The sequence below is a fragment of the Poromitra crassiceps genome, assembly GCF_964638095.1.
Source record: "Poromitra crassiceps genome assembly, chromosome: 13".
NCBI lineage: Eukaryota > Metazoa > Chordata > Actinopteri > Beryciformes > Melamphaidae > Poromitra > Poromitra crassiceps.
In genome coordinates this window covers 20301930-20319976 of record NC_139644.1, presented here as the reverse complement: position 1 = coordinate 20319976, position 18047 = coordinate 20301930, and the positions used below count along the sequence as shown (strand labels likewise).

The 18047-nt window shown below is 43.8% G+C and overlaps 1 protein-coding gene across 1 annotated transcript in view; it reads left to right on the top strand.

Moving 5' to 3' along the window:
- The window catches only part of svilc (supervillin c), a 32818-nt gene extending 16162 nt beyond the window's left edge, over window positions 1-16656 (top strand). The window contains exons 19-32 of the mRNA XM_083649967.1: window positions 446-593; window positions 807-952; window positions 1103-1278; window positions 2253-2397; window positions 3144-3462; window positions 4444-4592; window positions 4957-5059; window positions 5227-5434; window positions 6594-6727; window positions 7043-7198; window positions 14208-14351; window positions 14444-14556; window positions 15557-15712; window positions 15871-16656. Of these exons, the coding sequence (XP_083506093.1) occupies window positions 446-593; window positions 807-952; window positions 1103-1278; window positions 2253-2397; window positions 3144-3462; window positions 4444-4592; window positions 4957-5059; window positions 5227-5434; window positions 6594-6727; window positions 7043-7198; window positions 14208-14351; window positions 14444-14556; window positions 15557-15712; window positions 15871-15960 (2187 nt within the window). The 3' untranslated portion in view covers window positions 15961-16656. The remainder of the gene's footprint in view (window positions 1-445; window positions 594-806; window positions 953-1102; window positions 1279-2252; window positions 2398-3143; window positions 3463-4443; window positions 4593-4956; window positions 5060-5226; window positions 5435-6593; window positions 6728-7042; window positions 7199-14207; window positions 14352-14443; window positions 14557-15556; window positions 15713-15870) is intronic.
- The last annotated feature ends 1391 nt before the right edge of the window (window positions 16657-18047 follow it).

Genomic DNA, 18047 nt, shown 5'->3' with positions numbered 1-18047 from the left:
GATGTCATGCCAGAGGCTAGTTAGGATTACTTTCATATTACTTTGCTGTTCAAACTTCAGGAAATGTATTTCATGGTTTCACACAAATGCAATTTTTCTTCGATGCCACATAAAAAATAAAAAATAAATTAGATCATCTGCCACTATTTAAATGGCCTTCTGAGTTTCTCCCTTTCACTTTTTTTTTTACAGTATTCACAGCTATATTCCCAAGTAATCCTCTAATATTTCACAACTATCTGTAATAAGAATTAAATAAGTCCTCCGGGAACATAACAGAATAGTTCAATGTTTTTATAATAATATTAATAATAGTAATAATAATAATAATAATAATTATAATTATAATTATTATTATTAAAGAACAGTTCATTGTTCTGTCCCAACCGAGCCCTGTGTGCACACATGCTTTTAAGTGGTATTAGAGACGTGTGTTGTTCTCCAGGCCTCGGAGCTGGCATCGGTCATCCAGGGCCAGAGGGACCTGGGCTGTCAGGCATCCCAGGTGCTTCATATAGAGGAGGGGCTGAACTCCGACAGCAGCCTGGCCGCAGACTTTTGGAGCCTTCTAGGAGGAAGGATGCAGTACAGAGGTCAGAGTTCAAACAGGCCACTTCCCCAGTTATCCCCAAAAGTTGACAAAATTGTCACTTTATTTAACACACAAAACAAAGGGACAGGTGATAAAACAGAGGAATAGCTTGGCCACAAATCAGAAAGGCTGTCAATTTCTGCATTTACATTGAGTGTGCAGCTGGAAAGGAAACTGGACAGATACAGTATGTTTTTCTGTATTCTGCCCACAGGAGCGGGAGCGCCGGAGGAGGATGATCAATTCGAGCTGGGTGTGGTGGAGTCCAACTGTGTGTACCGGCTGCTGGAGAACAGACTGGTGCCTCATGAACAGGCCTGGGCTTTAATACCCAGCGTCTCCCTGCTGGGCCCCAGTGAGGTCAGCCTCTTCTGGATTCTGCTTGTATCATATGATGTTTTTGCTGATTGTTAATTAATATACAAAATTACTATTTGTGTGTGTGTGTGTGTGTGTGTGTGTGTGTGTGTGTGTGTGTGTGTGTGTGTGTGTGTGTGTGTGTGTCTCCAGGCCCTGGTGTTTGACTTTGGCAGCGAGGTGTACCTGTGGCATGGAAAGGATGTTTCACCTAGCAGCAGGAACGTTGCTCTCCAGCTGGCTCAGCAAGTGTGGGTCGGAGTTTATGACTACAGCAACTGTAGAGTGAACCCGCTGGATCCCACACAGTGCAACCCCAGCATACAGCTGTGAGTCCATATTATAGACATAGAAACCCCAGCATACAACTGTGAGTCCATATTAGAGACAGAAACCCCAGCATACAGCTGTGAGTCTACACTACATATGGTAAAATAAATCATAATGAATAAGTGTGTAGCTGTAAATCTTCACTACATATCGAGGCCCCAGAATACTACTGTAGATCTACAATACACAGTAAAACCAAGGCATACGGCTATAATCCCACACTACACAACATGGTAATACCTCAGCATACAGTATTAAGTCAGTAAATCCTCAGAACGCTGCTCTAGGTCCCCACTACACACAGTAAGCCCAAAGCACCCTGCTGTAAGTGCACACCACACACTGAAACACTAGCATGCAGTCCTCGATGTCTGAAGTACTTGTAATGCCACAATACTCTCACTGAAACTACAGCACCCTAAGACACAGCATGCAACCCAATGTACGAATCTATATGTGTCAGATGTCATGTCATGTTAACTTATAGCATTAATTATGCGTATGCAAATATAGCTTATTGATTAGGAAATGCCAATGGAACTTATATTTTTCTCCAACAGCCATAGACACTATACACTAAAGGCCAGAATACACCAATGTGTAGCAATGCAATAACCTGAACCTCAATATATGTAATTTACAGACAGGAACATGGAAAAATTGGCACATTTGATCGTTGATCTTTGCATTCAGAGGTTCTACTTAGTATATTGCACGTTATTTTGTTTAATTAAATATTAATGCTTAATGATTGAATCAGAAAAGTGCATTTTGATGAAAACTATTTTGGCGTAAAATTGGTCTCCTAGTAAGGTTAAATGAGCCTGGGTTCATGACTGATGAAGAGCGCTATGCTTGACAAGCATCAAACATTAAACTAGAAAAATGTCTACACCTTGGGTGCAGCTTTCTCTGTGCAGACTCGACTTTTATTTAATGTTTTTTTGTGTGTTCACTCATCTTGTATCCTCAGGCGGGGAGAGGGGCGTCCGAGCTGGGCGCTGTTCGGCTGCGTGTCAGAGGGCAGCGAGACGGCTCTCTTCAGAGAGAAGTTCCTGGACTGGACATGCAGGAGTGGAGGCCAGGAGGAAGCTGCTCCGCTGAAGGACGAGACACAGGTCCATCTCACAATTTCAGCATTCAACGTCAGATTTTGGCCCAATTATCATAACAGTTTTAATGCATATTTGTTAGTGCAAAGAGCCAAACTAACTTCTAACTTTCCCAAATCTGACTGTAAGACACACACTAAATCAGTTTGTCATGTATTTTCAATTGTGTGGTTACTTTGCCTGGGTTAGTTAGCGCTGCAACACAATAGCAATCCCTTCACTACATAAAAGGCTCTTATAAAATGTGCAAAACTGTCTAATAATAGCTATCTATAGCTATAGCTATCTAAAATAGCAACAGCGCTTTAGGTAACTACTGTAGTGCTATTCTATTTTGGGTTTCTTTGGTTTACTGTTACTGCAAAAATAGTGCAATGTATTGAGTTCCTGTTTTGTGTACACCTTACACAAATGCTGCTAAAACGGTGACTATCAAATAAAAAATAATTATAGAAAATTACCATAGCAAAATGACCATTTTATTTTGAAATGCAAACAATACTAAAATTCAAAAATTAACAAATCAAGCATTTGACACAGTTTAATGTAGCATGCTGTGTGTTTTTGAGTATAGCAGTGTGCATTTGAAACTCATTGCAGTTTGAAACACTGCTGTGAAAATGGAGTCAAAGCAGCTATAAATGAAGAGATAAGGTCATCAATTGAACCTTTTAACCCTTTAACTCTTTAACCCTTGCAACTAACCAAAACTCTCATCTTTCTCTCTCTCTCTGATGTTCATCCTGCCACAGTCTGTCCCCTCCCAGTCTTCCCTGTCTGTTTCCCCTCAGTCGGAGCGTCTGTGCCCCTGTGATGCCAAAGCTCTGGTGTCGGGCCCGGGGATGGGCGGCGAGGCCTCGGCCCGTAACGTGCTGGCCGGGCTCGACGTCCAGAGGGGTCACGGTGTCGTCACGCTGGACGACGGACGGCAGATGGAGCGCCACACGGTGGCCGTGGACACCTGGCACGTCCAGGAGTTCGACGACAGCGAAGTTCCAGTGGAGAGCCCGGGGCAGCTGTACGAGGGAGACTCCTACGTCATCCGCTGGACCTACGCCATCGGCTCTACTGGTGAGACACACACACACACACACACACACACAAACACACACGCAGGCAAGAGCTGGGGAAAAATCCCTTCAATTTTTTTTTTATTATTGTCGCTCCACCATCCAAACTCTGCAGCCTTGGCAATCGAGCCTTCTCCAGAGGAGCCCCCCGTCTCTGGAACTCCCTCCCCCAGCCTGTCCAAGACTCAACCTCACTCACCATTTTCAAATTCTGCCTGTTCTCGCAGGCATACAACCTCCCCTACCCCTAACCACATCTACATTACGTCATTTGGCAGACGCTTTTATCCAAAGCGACTTACAATAACCAATTTTTGTCAGCAATAGAGAAATCAACTATGCAACACAGTCTATGACAGCTACAACTTCTGAAGGAATAGTTTTTGTTTTTGTTTTTTTTATGGTTAGAGTTTTTTTTATCTACCACTGCTCCCTGCTCCCTCTCTCCTCTCCTGCTCGCTCTCTCCTCTCTTGCTCCCTCTCTCCTCTCCTGCTCCCTCTCTCCTCTCCTGCTCGCTCTCTCCTCTCCTGCTCCCTCTCTCCTCTCCTGCTCCCTCTCTCCTCTCCTGCTCGCTCTCTCCTCTCTTGCTCGCTCTCTCCTCCTTCTATGTATCCATGTATCCCTGCTTACTTCCGTTATATGTTTCTATCTTTCCTGTCGCTTGTTTCTCTTTTTGTTCCTCGAGCTTGTTTGTTTTATGTCGACTCCTAATGTCAGCATATTTGGATCATTAAAAAGTGCTTTATAAGTTACATGCATTATTATTATTATTATTTACTATTATAGTATAATATGACCTTTGCACTCCTTATTTTTTATTGCTTTTAATTTGTGGTCCTCTAAGATGGCAGCTTATTCTACTGTTGCAGTCTTTATCATGCTAAGGCGGTCTAGATGAGAGCTTCAGCTGAATGCCTAATATGGAAATGGAAATAATTTGTTATTCATACAATCTAATGCTTTGCCTAATGTCTGTGGTAGGTAAGACGAACAGCCCAGATGACCCGAGCACTGCCCCCGGACAAGAAAGGACTGCCTTCTTCCTGTGGCGGGGCCGTCACTCCAGTGTCAGCGGGCGGGGCACTGCTGCTTTCCTGTCCATCGGACTCAACAGCCATGAAGAAACACAGGTATACTGTATATTTATTTTATTTTATGCTTATATTTAGCCTTTTTTTGTTTGTTTGTTTGTTTGTTTGTTTGTTTGTTTGTTTGTTTGTTTGTTTTTTACCAGGAAGTCCCATTGAGATTCAAAATCTCTTTCCTAAGGGCGCCCTGGCGAGGAAATTGCGTACGTTTTCACCAAAATCACTTCTGATTCTGGGCAAACAACTGTGATCTAAGCACAGTGCCATTAGCATGGATGAATGACTGAATCCTACAATCCAAAGCACTACTAGTATTCCTAGAAGCCCATACTGTATACTGACATGTTCTGTTCTGCTAGCAGCTAGCAGGAGTGGTGCTATTGATAGTGTTGTGTTGTATCTGAAGGTGGTGGTGCCTCAGGGAAAGGAGCCTCCTTGCTTCCTGCAGCTCTTCCAGGGAGGCCTGGTCATTCACAAGGGGAGGCGAGACGATGCCTCCACTAACACAGGTACACTCACTTCTGTTTGGCTGTTTCAAACTCACATACTTGCATATTTTTGGTTTATATGCAAACCATCTCATCAGTCAAATTGCACAAGAGAGTCAGGAGGTCTCCAGTCCAGACTCAGTGCATCTGTGATTTTTTTTTAAACTGTTTTATTGTTTTCTTTGCAGCAGAGTGGCGTCTGTTCTGCGTGCGGGGGGAACTCCCAGAGGAGGGCTCTCTGTTGGAAGTGGACTGCTGCTGCGCTGGCCTGCGGTCCAGAGGCTCCGTCGCCCTGCTCAACAGCCAGCAGGCGGCGCTCTACCTGTGGCACGGCTGCAAGGCTCAAGCCAGCTCCAGAGAGGTCGGCAAGAGGGCAGTGGAGCGCCTCACTGACATGTGAGTCTCATATTCTCAATGAATGAATGAATGAATCTCAATTCTTTTGAATGATCGCGGTGTCCAATATGTTTTCAGTGTTCAAGCACAGTGAATGCTGCTATATTGATGCATGTTAGAGTTCAACTAATATGGATATTTGCAGGCTGATACTAGTATCTTTAGACTGAAGTCGTCAATAGAAGCCAATATTTTGTGCCAATATTCATCATCAACATTTGTGTGCCAAAGTATTCAGTAGTGTTTCCCCAGAATCCCCCCCTGAAAAGCCTGGGAAACAGCTACATCCAACTAAAATCCATACGAGGCAGGCTTGACTGCAGGTCTTTCCACTGGCTCCCCTGTTAAGCTGTGTTCACACCGAGATATTTATTTTTCTCTCTGTCGCTCGATTCAACCCTTTGGAATCGCTCTGTCACTCTGTTTAAATCGCTCGTCAACAGGCACAATAATTGACGGACATCTGGGGGCTATAACGTTATGCAATGTCATGATATTTGTCCACTACGAGCCACCGTAGTTGTTTACAAGCTAAGCCTATGAGCGTGCTCCTAATACGAGCTCTATACCGGTAGTACAGACTTCACGTCATGTCAGCTGTCAATCAGCTGTCAATGCGGTTTGTTGCCACACAATATACCAGCGGTTTGTTCCAAGCCAGTGTGATCTTTGACTCACTCTCACACGGCAGCCAATCAGCGTTGAACAGCGAGCGACTGATGCCAGCGTAATTTCGCTCGAGTTGGGTTCGCTCGGACGCCCAGCGATTTTTCTCCTGGGCGAATATACGCTCAATCGCTCGTTTGCATTGACTTTGTATGTAAACTCGATGCCAGCGAAAAACTTTAATAGGTCGTGAATAGGTGTGAACGCAGCTTTAAAGAGTAAAATCATACGCTCAGCTTCATCGTATCAGCAGAGAACAACATTGACACACCGATAATACGTTTCTTATTGAAAAGCCAATATTGCCCCAACATATTGCACCCCTAATGATCTGTCTAACCCGAATGCAAATGCTGTGTTACTTGACTAAAACAGTCAAATCTTGGATCCTGTTTCACGTCTAAAGGTGTGTGTGTGTGTGTGTGTGTGTGTGTGTGTGTGTGTGTGTGTGTGTGTGCGTGTGTGCGTGTGCATGCGCGCGTGTGTGTTCTAGGTGCCCACCCGAGCTGGGCCTCAGCAGCAGCAGTCTTGTTACAGTGCAGGTTGTAGAGGAGGGTTCAGAGCCTGCAGACTTCTGGACCGCCCTGGGACAGACGGATAGGAAGGCCTATGACTGCATGCTGCAAGGTACACAACAACAACACACACACACACTCACACACAGGCATGCGCACGCACGCACGCACGCACGCACGCACGCACGCACGCACGCACGCACGCACGCACACACACACACACACACACACACACACACACACACACACACACACACACACACACACACACACACACACACAGGCTCTGTCCATCAATAACCCCAGGACAGCAGCATCTATCGCAGAGCTTATCCAACATAGACCCCACAAAAAATGATAAAAAAATAGAGACTTTCTTTGTGAAAATGTAAACAGTAGTTAGCAGCTGCTGTGTGTCCTCTGTCAGATCCAGGGAAGTATAACTTCACGCCGCGTCTCTTCCATGTGAGCGCGTCCTCCGGCAGCTTCCAGGCCGAGGAGCTGCAGAGTGCAGCCCGGCTGCCTGGGCTGGTGATGGCCATGCCCTTCGTCCAGGACAGCCTGTACTCTGCACCACAGCCAGGTAACAGCTACATATTGACACAACACACACAAATGTCTCTCTGTCCACTCTTCTCTCACCATTCGATCCTAATTGTATTTAAATCAGGATCAACATTACAAGAGGATCTGAGCTCACTCAGATATAAACATGTGGATGTTGTGAGATGTTCAAAGGTTGTTTGTTCAATCCCTGCCTCAGGCAGCACCAGTGATGCTCTTTTTAATCATCATCATCAGTAGTTTGAACACTGATAGAAATAAGCTGATGTAGGAGTCTAGTGAGTCTCTGAGTCTAGCTCAGTCAGATAAACAGCTGCTCACTCGCTCAATTCCAACCTATCTCACTCTTTATGCTTTGTGTTGTTGTCAGTGTGAACACACAGTGTGTAGAATTCAGAAGGTGCACTCTTAACAGTTCATAGCTCCCCCGGATGAGTTGCTGTGTCTTGGTTCTATTCCCGATGGAGGAGACATATTACAGCAGAGATGGGAAAAGTACACACTTTCTTTACTTAAGTAGTTAATTGTGTAAAAAAGATTCTGGTAAAAGTACTGATTCAACTAATTTACTCAAGTAAAAGTAAAAAAGTACAGTCTCTGAAATGTACTCAAGTATAAAAGTAAAAAGTATTTTCTGTGCAAGGTGAATAGAAACTCATACAATTCAAATACTATTAAACTTAAAAGATATTTTAAGATGCATAGACTACACTTTGATTCATAATTTGTGTATGTTTCCCCCCCACAAAAAAGGTGCACATAATGTGTGAAAGCTGAGTCAATTTTGAAGTTGTGGGTTCTAGCCTCTGTCAGTTTTGAATGGCGACAGCCAGAGCAGAGGAAATAGTGCTTTAAAGCCCTGAGAAAACCTACCTTCAGAAGTTTGGCCTGGTGGCGCAGAGAGTTGACTTGCTGCATAGTATTATTGAGAATTCAGTCACGTTTGACTGAAAAAACTGACCGTTCCTCGGTCAGTTTTGAATGTCGACAGCCAGAGGAAAGTCATTTAAAGCCCTGAGAAAAGCTGCATTAAGAGCGCAGGTGGCACAGAGAGTTGGCCTGCTGCCCTGCATCATTGAGGCCTCAGTCACTCTTGACTGAGGTCAGTCATTTTTGAATGGTGACAGCCAGAGGAAAGACAAAAGTGCCCAGAGAAGAGTTGTGAGTATGAACCATGAACATCACACACATGGACTTAGACTCTTAGATCAGCTTACTAAGTTAACTAGAAGCTCAATTATATTACAGCCATTTCTGGTGATTAATTGCTCAAATTGTCCAACAACAGAGGGGAAACACAGCAGCAGTGGCAGAGTCTTGGTGGCACGCAATATTTTTTTCCGGATGATGGCGAAGGCTGGAGGCACCCTCTCTGCCTGTGATTGGCCTAGCGCCAAACGTTCATCCAATCACATTTGCTTGGCTATGATGCGTCTCTTTCTACAGTCTGTGGTCAGACAGACAGCAGTTTCGCTTGCTAGCATGCATGAAAGACTCCACTGTGTGTTTATGTTTTTGATATAGTCTGGTCTCTGGTTATTAATGCTGCCGCTACTCTTGGCAGTGCACATATGTAGCCTACAGACAAATAAAAAAGAAAAGATAAAAGATTAATGAGAATTGATCACGGGTTATATAAAAACAGTGTCAATGCCCATTTACTCATTCTAACACAAGAGTGACATGTATTTGAATTGAAATATGTATCAGTATGTGGTGTTTGCCCAGCCCTTCATTGGGAAATGCAGCTTTATGGAGTGCTATCACGTGGAGATGGTCTTCAGAAACTTTGATGAGATTGACTAAAATTACAGCTATCTGTGGTTTTCTGTCTCATAACCCTCAGCTCATGTCTATGCAGAGGTCAGGGGGGAGAACAGCCCCCCCCTTAGCTCCAGGTAGTGGCAGCAGAGCGGGAATCGAACCCACAACCTCTGGCCCCTGTGTCTCTGTGTGTATTATTCCTTCACACCACCAGCTGCCCTTCACACTCACAACTGTTCTCCGGGCACTCTTGTCTCTTCCCTCTGCCTGTCACCATTCAAAACTGACTGAGGCTCGAACCCACGACCGCAAAAGTGGCTGAGGTTTCAATATTGCCGGGCAGCAAGCCTACTCTCTGTGCCACCAAGTCAGACTGATTGTATGAGGTTTTCTCAGGGCTTTAAATGACTCTTTCCTCTGGCTGTCGGCATTCAAAACTGACTGAGGATCAAACCCATAACCTCAAATGTCACTGAGGCTCAAACCCACAAGCGCCAAACTGCTAGACAGCAATCCAACTCTCTGAGCTAGTGGGGCATAAGACTAGAAGATTAAAGTATAGTCTTTATGGATCTTAAAATATGTTTTGAAGGGACCTTTTAAGTTGAATAGTATTTGAATTATATTAATACAACGTGAGTTTCTATTCGCCTTGCACAGAAAACCTTTTACTTTTATACTTGAGTACATTTCAGAGCCTGTACTTTTTTCCTTTTACTTGAGTACCGTAATTAAGTTGAATCAGTACTTCTGCTTTACCAGTCTTTTTTTTACACAAATACGTTACATGCCCGACCAGGAAAAATAAAATCTTAGACATGTGTTATGGAAATGTCAAAGATGCATATAAATCATTACCCCTCCCGCCCCTGGGTGCTTCGGATCATAACTGTGTGCATCTCTTCCCTGTATATCGCACTGCACTAAAACGCGGCAAAGTGCAGGACATCTGCTTTAAGAATTGGAACGACAATGACGCCTGTCAGACTCTCCAGGGCCTCCTTGAGTCCACAGACTGGGACATGTTCATCGAGTCCTCTGCCGATATCGATGAACTGACTGATGTTGTCACTAGTTGGACCTTGTACTGTGAAGATATTGTGATTCCTGATAGAAATATCAAAGTCTATCCAAACTCTAAGCCGTGGATATCAAAGTCCCTCAAATCACTTCTTCATAGGAAGAACAAAGCTTTTAGAGAGGGGAACATTTTAGAAATGCGTAGTTTACAAAAAGAAATTAAGAGGGAAATAAGGGCTGGTAAAATGAAGTATAAGGAAAAAATAGAGGCTCAACTCCGAGCAAACAACCTAGGCTCTGCCTGGGATGGCATGAAAACCATCACAGGGCTGAAAGAGAGCAGCAGGAAGAAGGTAACTCTAGCCAACTACAACTGCGACCATCAACTGGCTCAGAGCCTCAATGATTTCTATGTTAGATTTGATGCTCATGATTTCAGTGAGAATCACTCTGAGATCAGAAATAGACTTCTGTCTGCCCCCCCCCTCAAGTCCTTTTTTCGATGAACAGGATGTCATCAAGTGTTTTAAAAGGTGTAAACCTAGAAAAGGTGCGGGTCCAGACCATATTGGCGGTCGCATAATAAAGACCTGCGCGGAGCAATTGGGTCCCATTTTTAATTACATATTTAATTCGTCTCTCACCCAGCAGAGGGTGCCGTCCATGTGGAAGCAGTCCACTGTTGTGCCTGTTGCCAAGAGCAACAACCCAAAAACACTTAACGATTTTAGACCCGTTGCTCTGACCTCTCTGATCATGAAACAGTTCGAGAAACTAGTCAAGTCAGAACTCGTGGCTAAAACTGAGAGCCTGCTAGACCCTCTTCAATTCGCGTACAGGGCTGGTAGGAGCGTTCAAGACGCAACTGCCACTCTACTCAACCTGCTTTATAAGCATCTAGAAGGAAGTAAAAATCATGCTAGGCTGCTTTTTGTCGATTTCTCGTCGGCGTTCAATACCATTCAGCCCCATGTTCTGGTAGAGAAATTAGTTGGCGCCTTCGGTCTAGATCCATGTCTGGTGGGCTGGATCCTCGACTTCTTAACGAACAGATCTCAACGTGTAAGGGTTAACGAGATATTGTCCAGCCTTCTGTCAACTTCCACTGGTTCGCCTCAGGGCTGTGTTCTATCTGCTTTCTTGTACATTCTTTACACCAATGACTGTCGTAGCCGCCATGACAACAGATTCATCGTCAAGTATGCTGACGACTCTGTCATCGTCAGCCTGCTTGGCGATGATGAGGTTGGCCACGGTCAGGTTATGGATGACTTTCTGTCCTGGTGCAACGACGCCTTCCTAGAACTTAACATCTCGAAAACGAAAGAGATCTGTATCGATTTCAGACGTCCCCCCCGTACTACCCAGAATAGTGTCGTCCATGGTCAGTCAGTGGACATTGTAACCAACTACAAATACCTGGGCACGATTATTGATGACAAACTGAAATTTGACTTAAACACCGACATGCTGTGCAAGAAGGGCCAGCAACGCCTTTACTGCTTGAGGAAACTAGCCAAGTTCCAAGTAGACAAGAGCCTGATGAAACTGTTTTATAGTGCTTATATTGAATCTGTGATCTGCTTTTCCTTTATCTGTTGGTACGGTAACCTCTGTATCAAGGATAAAAACTCCCTCTGGAGAATTGTGAAAACAGCTTCTAAAGTAGCCGGCATCCAACTGGAGAGCCTTGACCTTAGCTATAACAGACAGATGCTCAAAAAAGCTCTGTCCATCCGCTCAGACAGTGCCCACCCGCTCAGTTCAGATTATAGGCTACTGCCATCCGGCCTTCGCTTGTGTGTCCCACGGACCACCAAAGACAGGTACAAGTATTCCTTTGTCCCTTCCTCCATCCGTGCAGTGAATGCCGCTGGAGGAAGGAAAAGATGACTGAGGAATTAATGTTTCATCAATCTGCTATACCAGCAGTCGGCTCTTTTATGTTCTTAGCTCTTCTTATGTTTTTTAATTTGTTTTTAATTTGTTTTTAACTTGTTTTTTAATTTGTTTTTATACTGTCTTATCGGCCGTATCAGCCGCTGGCTCATCCCCTTCTTAAGTTATTAGTGTTGTGTTATTTATTTATCAGCCGCACCAGACGTATGCTCTTTTATATTGGCTCATCGTATGTCTAAATGTTGTTACATCCTGATTATTTATGACATTGTATGTATGGTTTGCACTTTATGTTTTTACGTTTCAAGCCTCTACGCCTTGCTGTAATCCAATTTGCCCTTTGGGACATTAATAAACTACTTGAACTTGAACTTGAACTTGAACTTGAAGGCCACACAGACGCAGCAGCCGAGCTGCGGGTGAGGCCGCGCTCAGGGCTGGAACCCTAGTCTAAAACAATCTCAATAAGACTGCATGATTCTCAGTTTCTAAATTCAAAGCTACTGCAATCATTTGGACCTTGATTTATCTTACATTGTTTCATGTAGGCGAATGGTAACAGAATCCATGGGCATTTTTCCACATGTTTGCATATACCATCAAGGTCCAATTTGTAAGATTCCTCCACAACAATACACAAACACAACACAGACACAAACACAAAGTCACAAAGTTTTGGTACAACTGTTGCTCAAAGATTGTTTAAATAATCAGACTGCATCCATCTTTAAGTCAGTAGGCCACACCTTATAGAATAACATTGTGTTTATCTCTATGGGATATAGACGGTATAGAGATAAGCACTGTGCCTATCTCTATGGGATTTAGATTGCATAGAGATGAATGGATGGTTATGATGTAACCCAGGTTTCCTGAGGATATAATTCTCTCCCTCATCAATTCCATTACCTAATCCAGTGCAGCTGTTGTGGATTACCACTTTAAGACACTTAATTAGCACCACCTGGGTGTGATTGTTCAGGTGTGGCTGGTTTATCTTTTTACAGTGGGCTATTCAGCAAAACCTCTCTCTCTCTTTATCACTCTCTATGTCTCTCACCCAATTACAGCTCTCTTACCCAATTTCAGCTGTAAAGCAACATATATCTGTCAAAAAAGTATACAAAAGTATACAATGGTTGAAAATATCTTTTATAAATTATGGATGGAAGACAAAAAAGCCCAAGTTAAAGGAAGATAACATAAAGAATGTGATGAAAGCACCTGCCTTTAGTGTAAATATCATTTAATGTAATTTATTATTTAGTGTTATTTAAAAAAAACTATGATTATCTGCACTGTCAAAAATATTATTTATTTATTATTATTATTATTACTCTAATTAGAAGTGCAATAAAAACTAAAAGAAGATTGTTATGCCTATTTCCACTTTTATTCAAATACAAATAACTTTGCTGCCTCAAGAAGGACAGATGAAAGCTCAGTCTTTGCACATCGCAGGTTAGAACTCACTACCTTTTTCTCTGAAGGCAGCTGACATATACAGTGAACCACAAAGGCACTGCCACTGATGCTGTATTTCTCTCTGTATGGCTTTTGAAGTGGCTGGCTATATAGGTCAAAAGGATATATTTGAGCTTTTAGTCAATTTAGAAATAGTTAAGTAGCTAATACGGGGCACTTTCTTCTCTTTCCTCTGGCTGTCCCTTCAAAACTGACTGAGCCTCAAACCCACTACCTCAGAAGAGAACAAGGCCTCAATATTGCTGGGCAGCAAGATAACCCTCTGTGCCACCAGGCCAGATCTCTTAAGACAGGTTTTCTCAGTGGTTTTCACTCTTTCCTCTGGCTGTTGCCATTCAAAAGTGACTGAGGGGTGGGCTGACTGTCTGTAGGAGGCGCTCTGTCAGCCAGTGTGCTTCCAACCATGTTAAAGAGATGGGAGACCGGTTTGAGGAACAACAGCTCTCCTCCATTGGGAATCGAACCGACACTCAGCCCTTCATGCAGAGACAGAGAAACAGCTGCTCATCCCGCTGAGCTGTTCCTCAGTACGGGTGTTAGTATCTGATTTGAACCGGACATCACATGCCAATTTGCATTTCAATAGGCTACCTACAGTCTCCACTCGCAGCGGAGGGAGGGGGTTGCACTGTGTATGGGAAGCGCTCTGATGTGCACATGGTCTGAAAAAGTCAACGTCAACATGGTGGAGAGGCAGAAAAACACCCCATTCACTCTTTCCTTATCTGCATCCTATTTTTCTTTGCTGTATCCTTTATTCCTGGGTTAGGGTTAGTTTCTGGTTTAAACACCAAATTTGATCTAAATGTAATCTAATTCTAACTTGTGGTCGAATGAACCTCTGTCTGTCTGTGGCCCAGCCTTGTTCCTGCTGGATAACCGTCTGGAGGTCTACCTGTGGGAAAGGGGTCAGCCTGAGGAGACAGACAGCGCGGCTCCCGCCTGGAGCCGCTGGCACAACGAGAGGCGCTGCGCCATGCAGACTGTGCTCCAGTACTGCAGAGGTGGGGACAAGCTGCTGGACGGGGGGGGGATCATCCACAAGGTGGCGCTGGTTGTTGTCGTTTACAAGTGTGGTTGTTTATCACTTTTCCAGAGATGAACCCAAGACGCCCACCGCAGGCCTACCTCATCTTCGAGGGATCAGAACCCCTCACCTTCACTAATGTGTTCCCCCGCTGGGAGAGGAGCCCCAGACCCGACACACAGGTGCAAGTTCCTATCATGCAGCTATATGAACAGTTTATCATCTAGGACCAAGGCCAGATTCTCTATAGGGGTACCGTTGAAGCTCCCGTTTGAAGGTTTTTATTTCAGCGTGACGTTTCGAGCCACACAGGCTCTTCCTCAGACGCTTTCTGATGTAACAGAGAGACGCCATCTTAAATACCCATACAAAATGCATCACGTGACACCAGGTTCACCAGGTGTGAGTTATTCACAATCAAATAATCACATATTATAAAGACAAATATATGACATATGTGAAGCACAAAGGTAAGATAAGCATAGTAGCATACATGCATACAAAGAGTACTAGAATAACAATATAAATATATACAATATAATACATTTGCCCCAAATAGTTCCTAGCCCTAAGGGCTCAGATTACAAAAGCCCACATACAGTATTCACTGTTGGAGGCGCCTCTTATCTATTTACAAAATGTACATTTAAAATATAGGGATCAATGTAACATCAAATGTAATAGAACAAACCCACTTCATAGTACACTGCATAGTTCTTTCTGAATACGAGAGAAAACCATGGATTGTAAGAGTTGTGTTAAGATTCACAGCTTCACAGTGAAAGGTTACAGTTAGGATTAGACAGACTGATATTTCTTTTGCCAATATTGGACTTTTATTAAATATTGGATATCGGTCACTCAATGTTGTCCACTGCTGTTAGAGTATGATGGAGGTGGCTCCTTGTCCACGGCTGCATAAAAACAGTTGCAATGCAATTGAATGCTAAAGAGTATCAGACATGATTTGTAGGAAACCAAGTCTCAAAACCAAGTTTGAGGAGTGTCTCACCCCTGACTGACTCACCTGGAGTTACCTCTTCATGCAGTTCTATTGGAAAAACACTATACAGTCATCCAATATCTGATACTTAGTTTTCCAATCGTCAATACCTAATCAGTTGCTGGCAGTCATAGCTACCTCTGTGTGTGTGTGTGTGTGTGTGTGTGTATGTGTGGCAGGGGGATGCGGGGCGGGCCAAGCTGACCTTGGTGCAGGACGCCCTGGCCCAGCTCACTAAGACCCAGTACCCTCTGGAGGAGCTGCTGCGGAGCCCGCTGCCTGAAGGAGTGGACCCCCACAGCCTGGAGGTCTACCTGTCAGACCACGACTTCCAGGTCCGCTCCACCACCAGGCTGCAGCATTAACCTGATTTTGCTAATGAAAACAGACAGTCCCATAATGTTTACATAAAACAGATAAATCGAATAGAGTTTACTTTTTATTTGTGGATTGTTTTTTTTGTTTTTTATAAATCACTGCAATTACGTTTCAGACTATTCTGGAAATGAAGAGAGATGAATACGACTCCCTCCCAAGCTGGAAGCAAATTGATCTGAAGAAAAACAAAGGACTGCTTTGCTAGACGGCGAGAGCGAGTGGAGACCGACTGGCTGCCTCCTCCGCCCAGAGGCACGGACATATTAGCACCGTGAGGCTGCCTCCTCCGCCCAGAGGCACGGACATATTAGCACCGTGACGTTGCACAAAAGGAACTGCTCAAAAAGTATCAAAAAGGAAGAGAGAATTAATTTTTATTTATGTGGACTTAGGCCGAGGAGATTTTTTTTTTTTGTATTTTCTATTTTTAAGAAGATGGTACTTTCTCGTCAGTTGACAGCCGTGTACAGTGTTTTCATAGTAGCTGTTTTCAAGTTGTATCTGTGTGTCTTATTTAAGTATGGTGTATTAAGGCCTTATTAAGGCTTATTGTGTTCTCAGCCAAATGCTCTCAATTGTTTCAGAGGGCCGGGACTGCTTATACCTTTTAACAGAAGGGCTACCACCCCTATCCCTCACCTGTCCTGCACCCCTTTTTTCTTAATTTTGAGAGCTGTATGAGTGTGTGAACTTCTTATCGGACGAGGATTTCTTCAGACCTATTATTCAAATCAAAAACAAAACAGACTTACAACACGTTTTCCTATGAAACTTAATTTTATCTGTACAAATCAATGAGAGGGGGGGGGAGGAAAAGGTCTGCAGGAGGACAGGAGGGACGTCAGTAACAAACGCTGGGATAGGGATGAGAGAACAAAGGAGTGCTTACAAAAAAGATCAATTCTAATAAACAATGTAAACAAGAAAAAAATAAAAGGGTAACCACTTTCTAAATGTTTCCTCCTCAATCGACGTCATTCCATCAAAACATCTCCGCATGCGCAGAGCTACAAACAGTTGTCACTTAACGCTCAATTTCAATGAACAGAATGAAAAATAACTCTCAAAAGCTTTCGAGAGGATCTCCTGATTTGTCAGCAAAAGGTTACAAATGTGTTTGAGAGCATAATGGAACATAATCATGTGTGTTTTACAGTAGCGTCTCTGTGTGTGTGTTCATTTGTCTGCCAGCTTGTGTTTACAAAGAGTTGTGCCATGTGCTTTCTAGCTGTGCTCAGTCTGGCTGTGGGTAATGCCTTGTTCGGGCTCTGTGTGGGTTCAGTGTTAGCTATGCATGGAGGAGCAGGTAGTCATGCTCCAATAGCATCCCTCCGGTCAGAACAACACACTAATTCTGCTCATCTGACACATGAGCAACATATCCTCGTACGTACCACAACATAATTAGGCTATCTCTCAAAATAACACTAACGCAAAAGCTAAAGGTGACTTGTGGTGCATTTCTGGGTCTATTTTCTTCTTTGGGGGTGCATTTTTCTCATTGCCGTGGGTCAATGTGACATCACATTATATTTCCAGCAGCTACAATGGAGTGTTTGTATTGAGGTTCAAAAATCGCACGGTGAAAGAAATCCATCATAGAAGATGCAGAGAGACCAATTTCTCCACCAACTGTAGCCTCAATAGACCAGAATGCATCAGCCTGACAGCCTGAGCCACAGGACAAGTTGTGTTTGGAGTAAGTAGTTTCTCTATTGGAAAAACTCCTCTGCTCTGCCACTAAACACTATCGCTCGGGCATTCTGGGAAACGTAGGAAATCACTAACTGAAGTAGAAGCAAAAAAGTGGATACACTAAAAAAAGTAAATTACAACACTTTATCACAAAATAACTCATGAAATGTGTCAGAGAACTGCCTGTAAGAGAATCTGAGCGTGGATGTTTCCTTCAATGCGAACAAGACAGGCTGACCCCACAAGTTGTAACTATAAGTCAGGTTTTGCTTCAGCCGGTCCACTGAGTTGGAGCCCTTTCGGGGCCGGGTTACGGGGTGTTATTTTCCCCAGCATGGATTAGCTGACTAAGCCTCCATGTGACTGTGCAGTCCTGATGAGATTGGATTTAGGGCCCACCTCTAGGTGACGGGCCAGCTGAGAAGGGACAGCAAGAGCCCTGTCACCCACAGTCTATGTGTATGCACCTGAATGTGTAACATCTACTTTACATTCGTTAGGGGCAGTTTTTCTAATTATAAAGAACCGAATATAAAAGATTTGTACAAGCCAAGCTGCAGTGCTCCTTGGCGCAAACGAGGAGGATGAAAAGGAAAC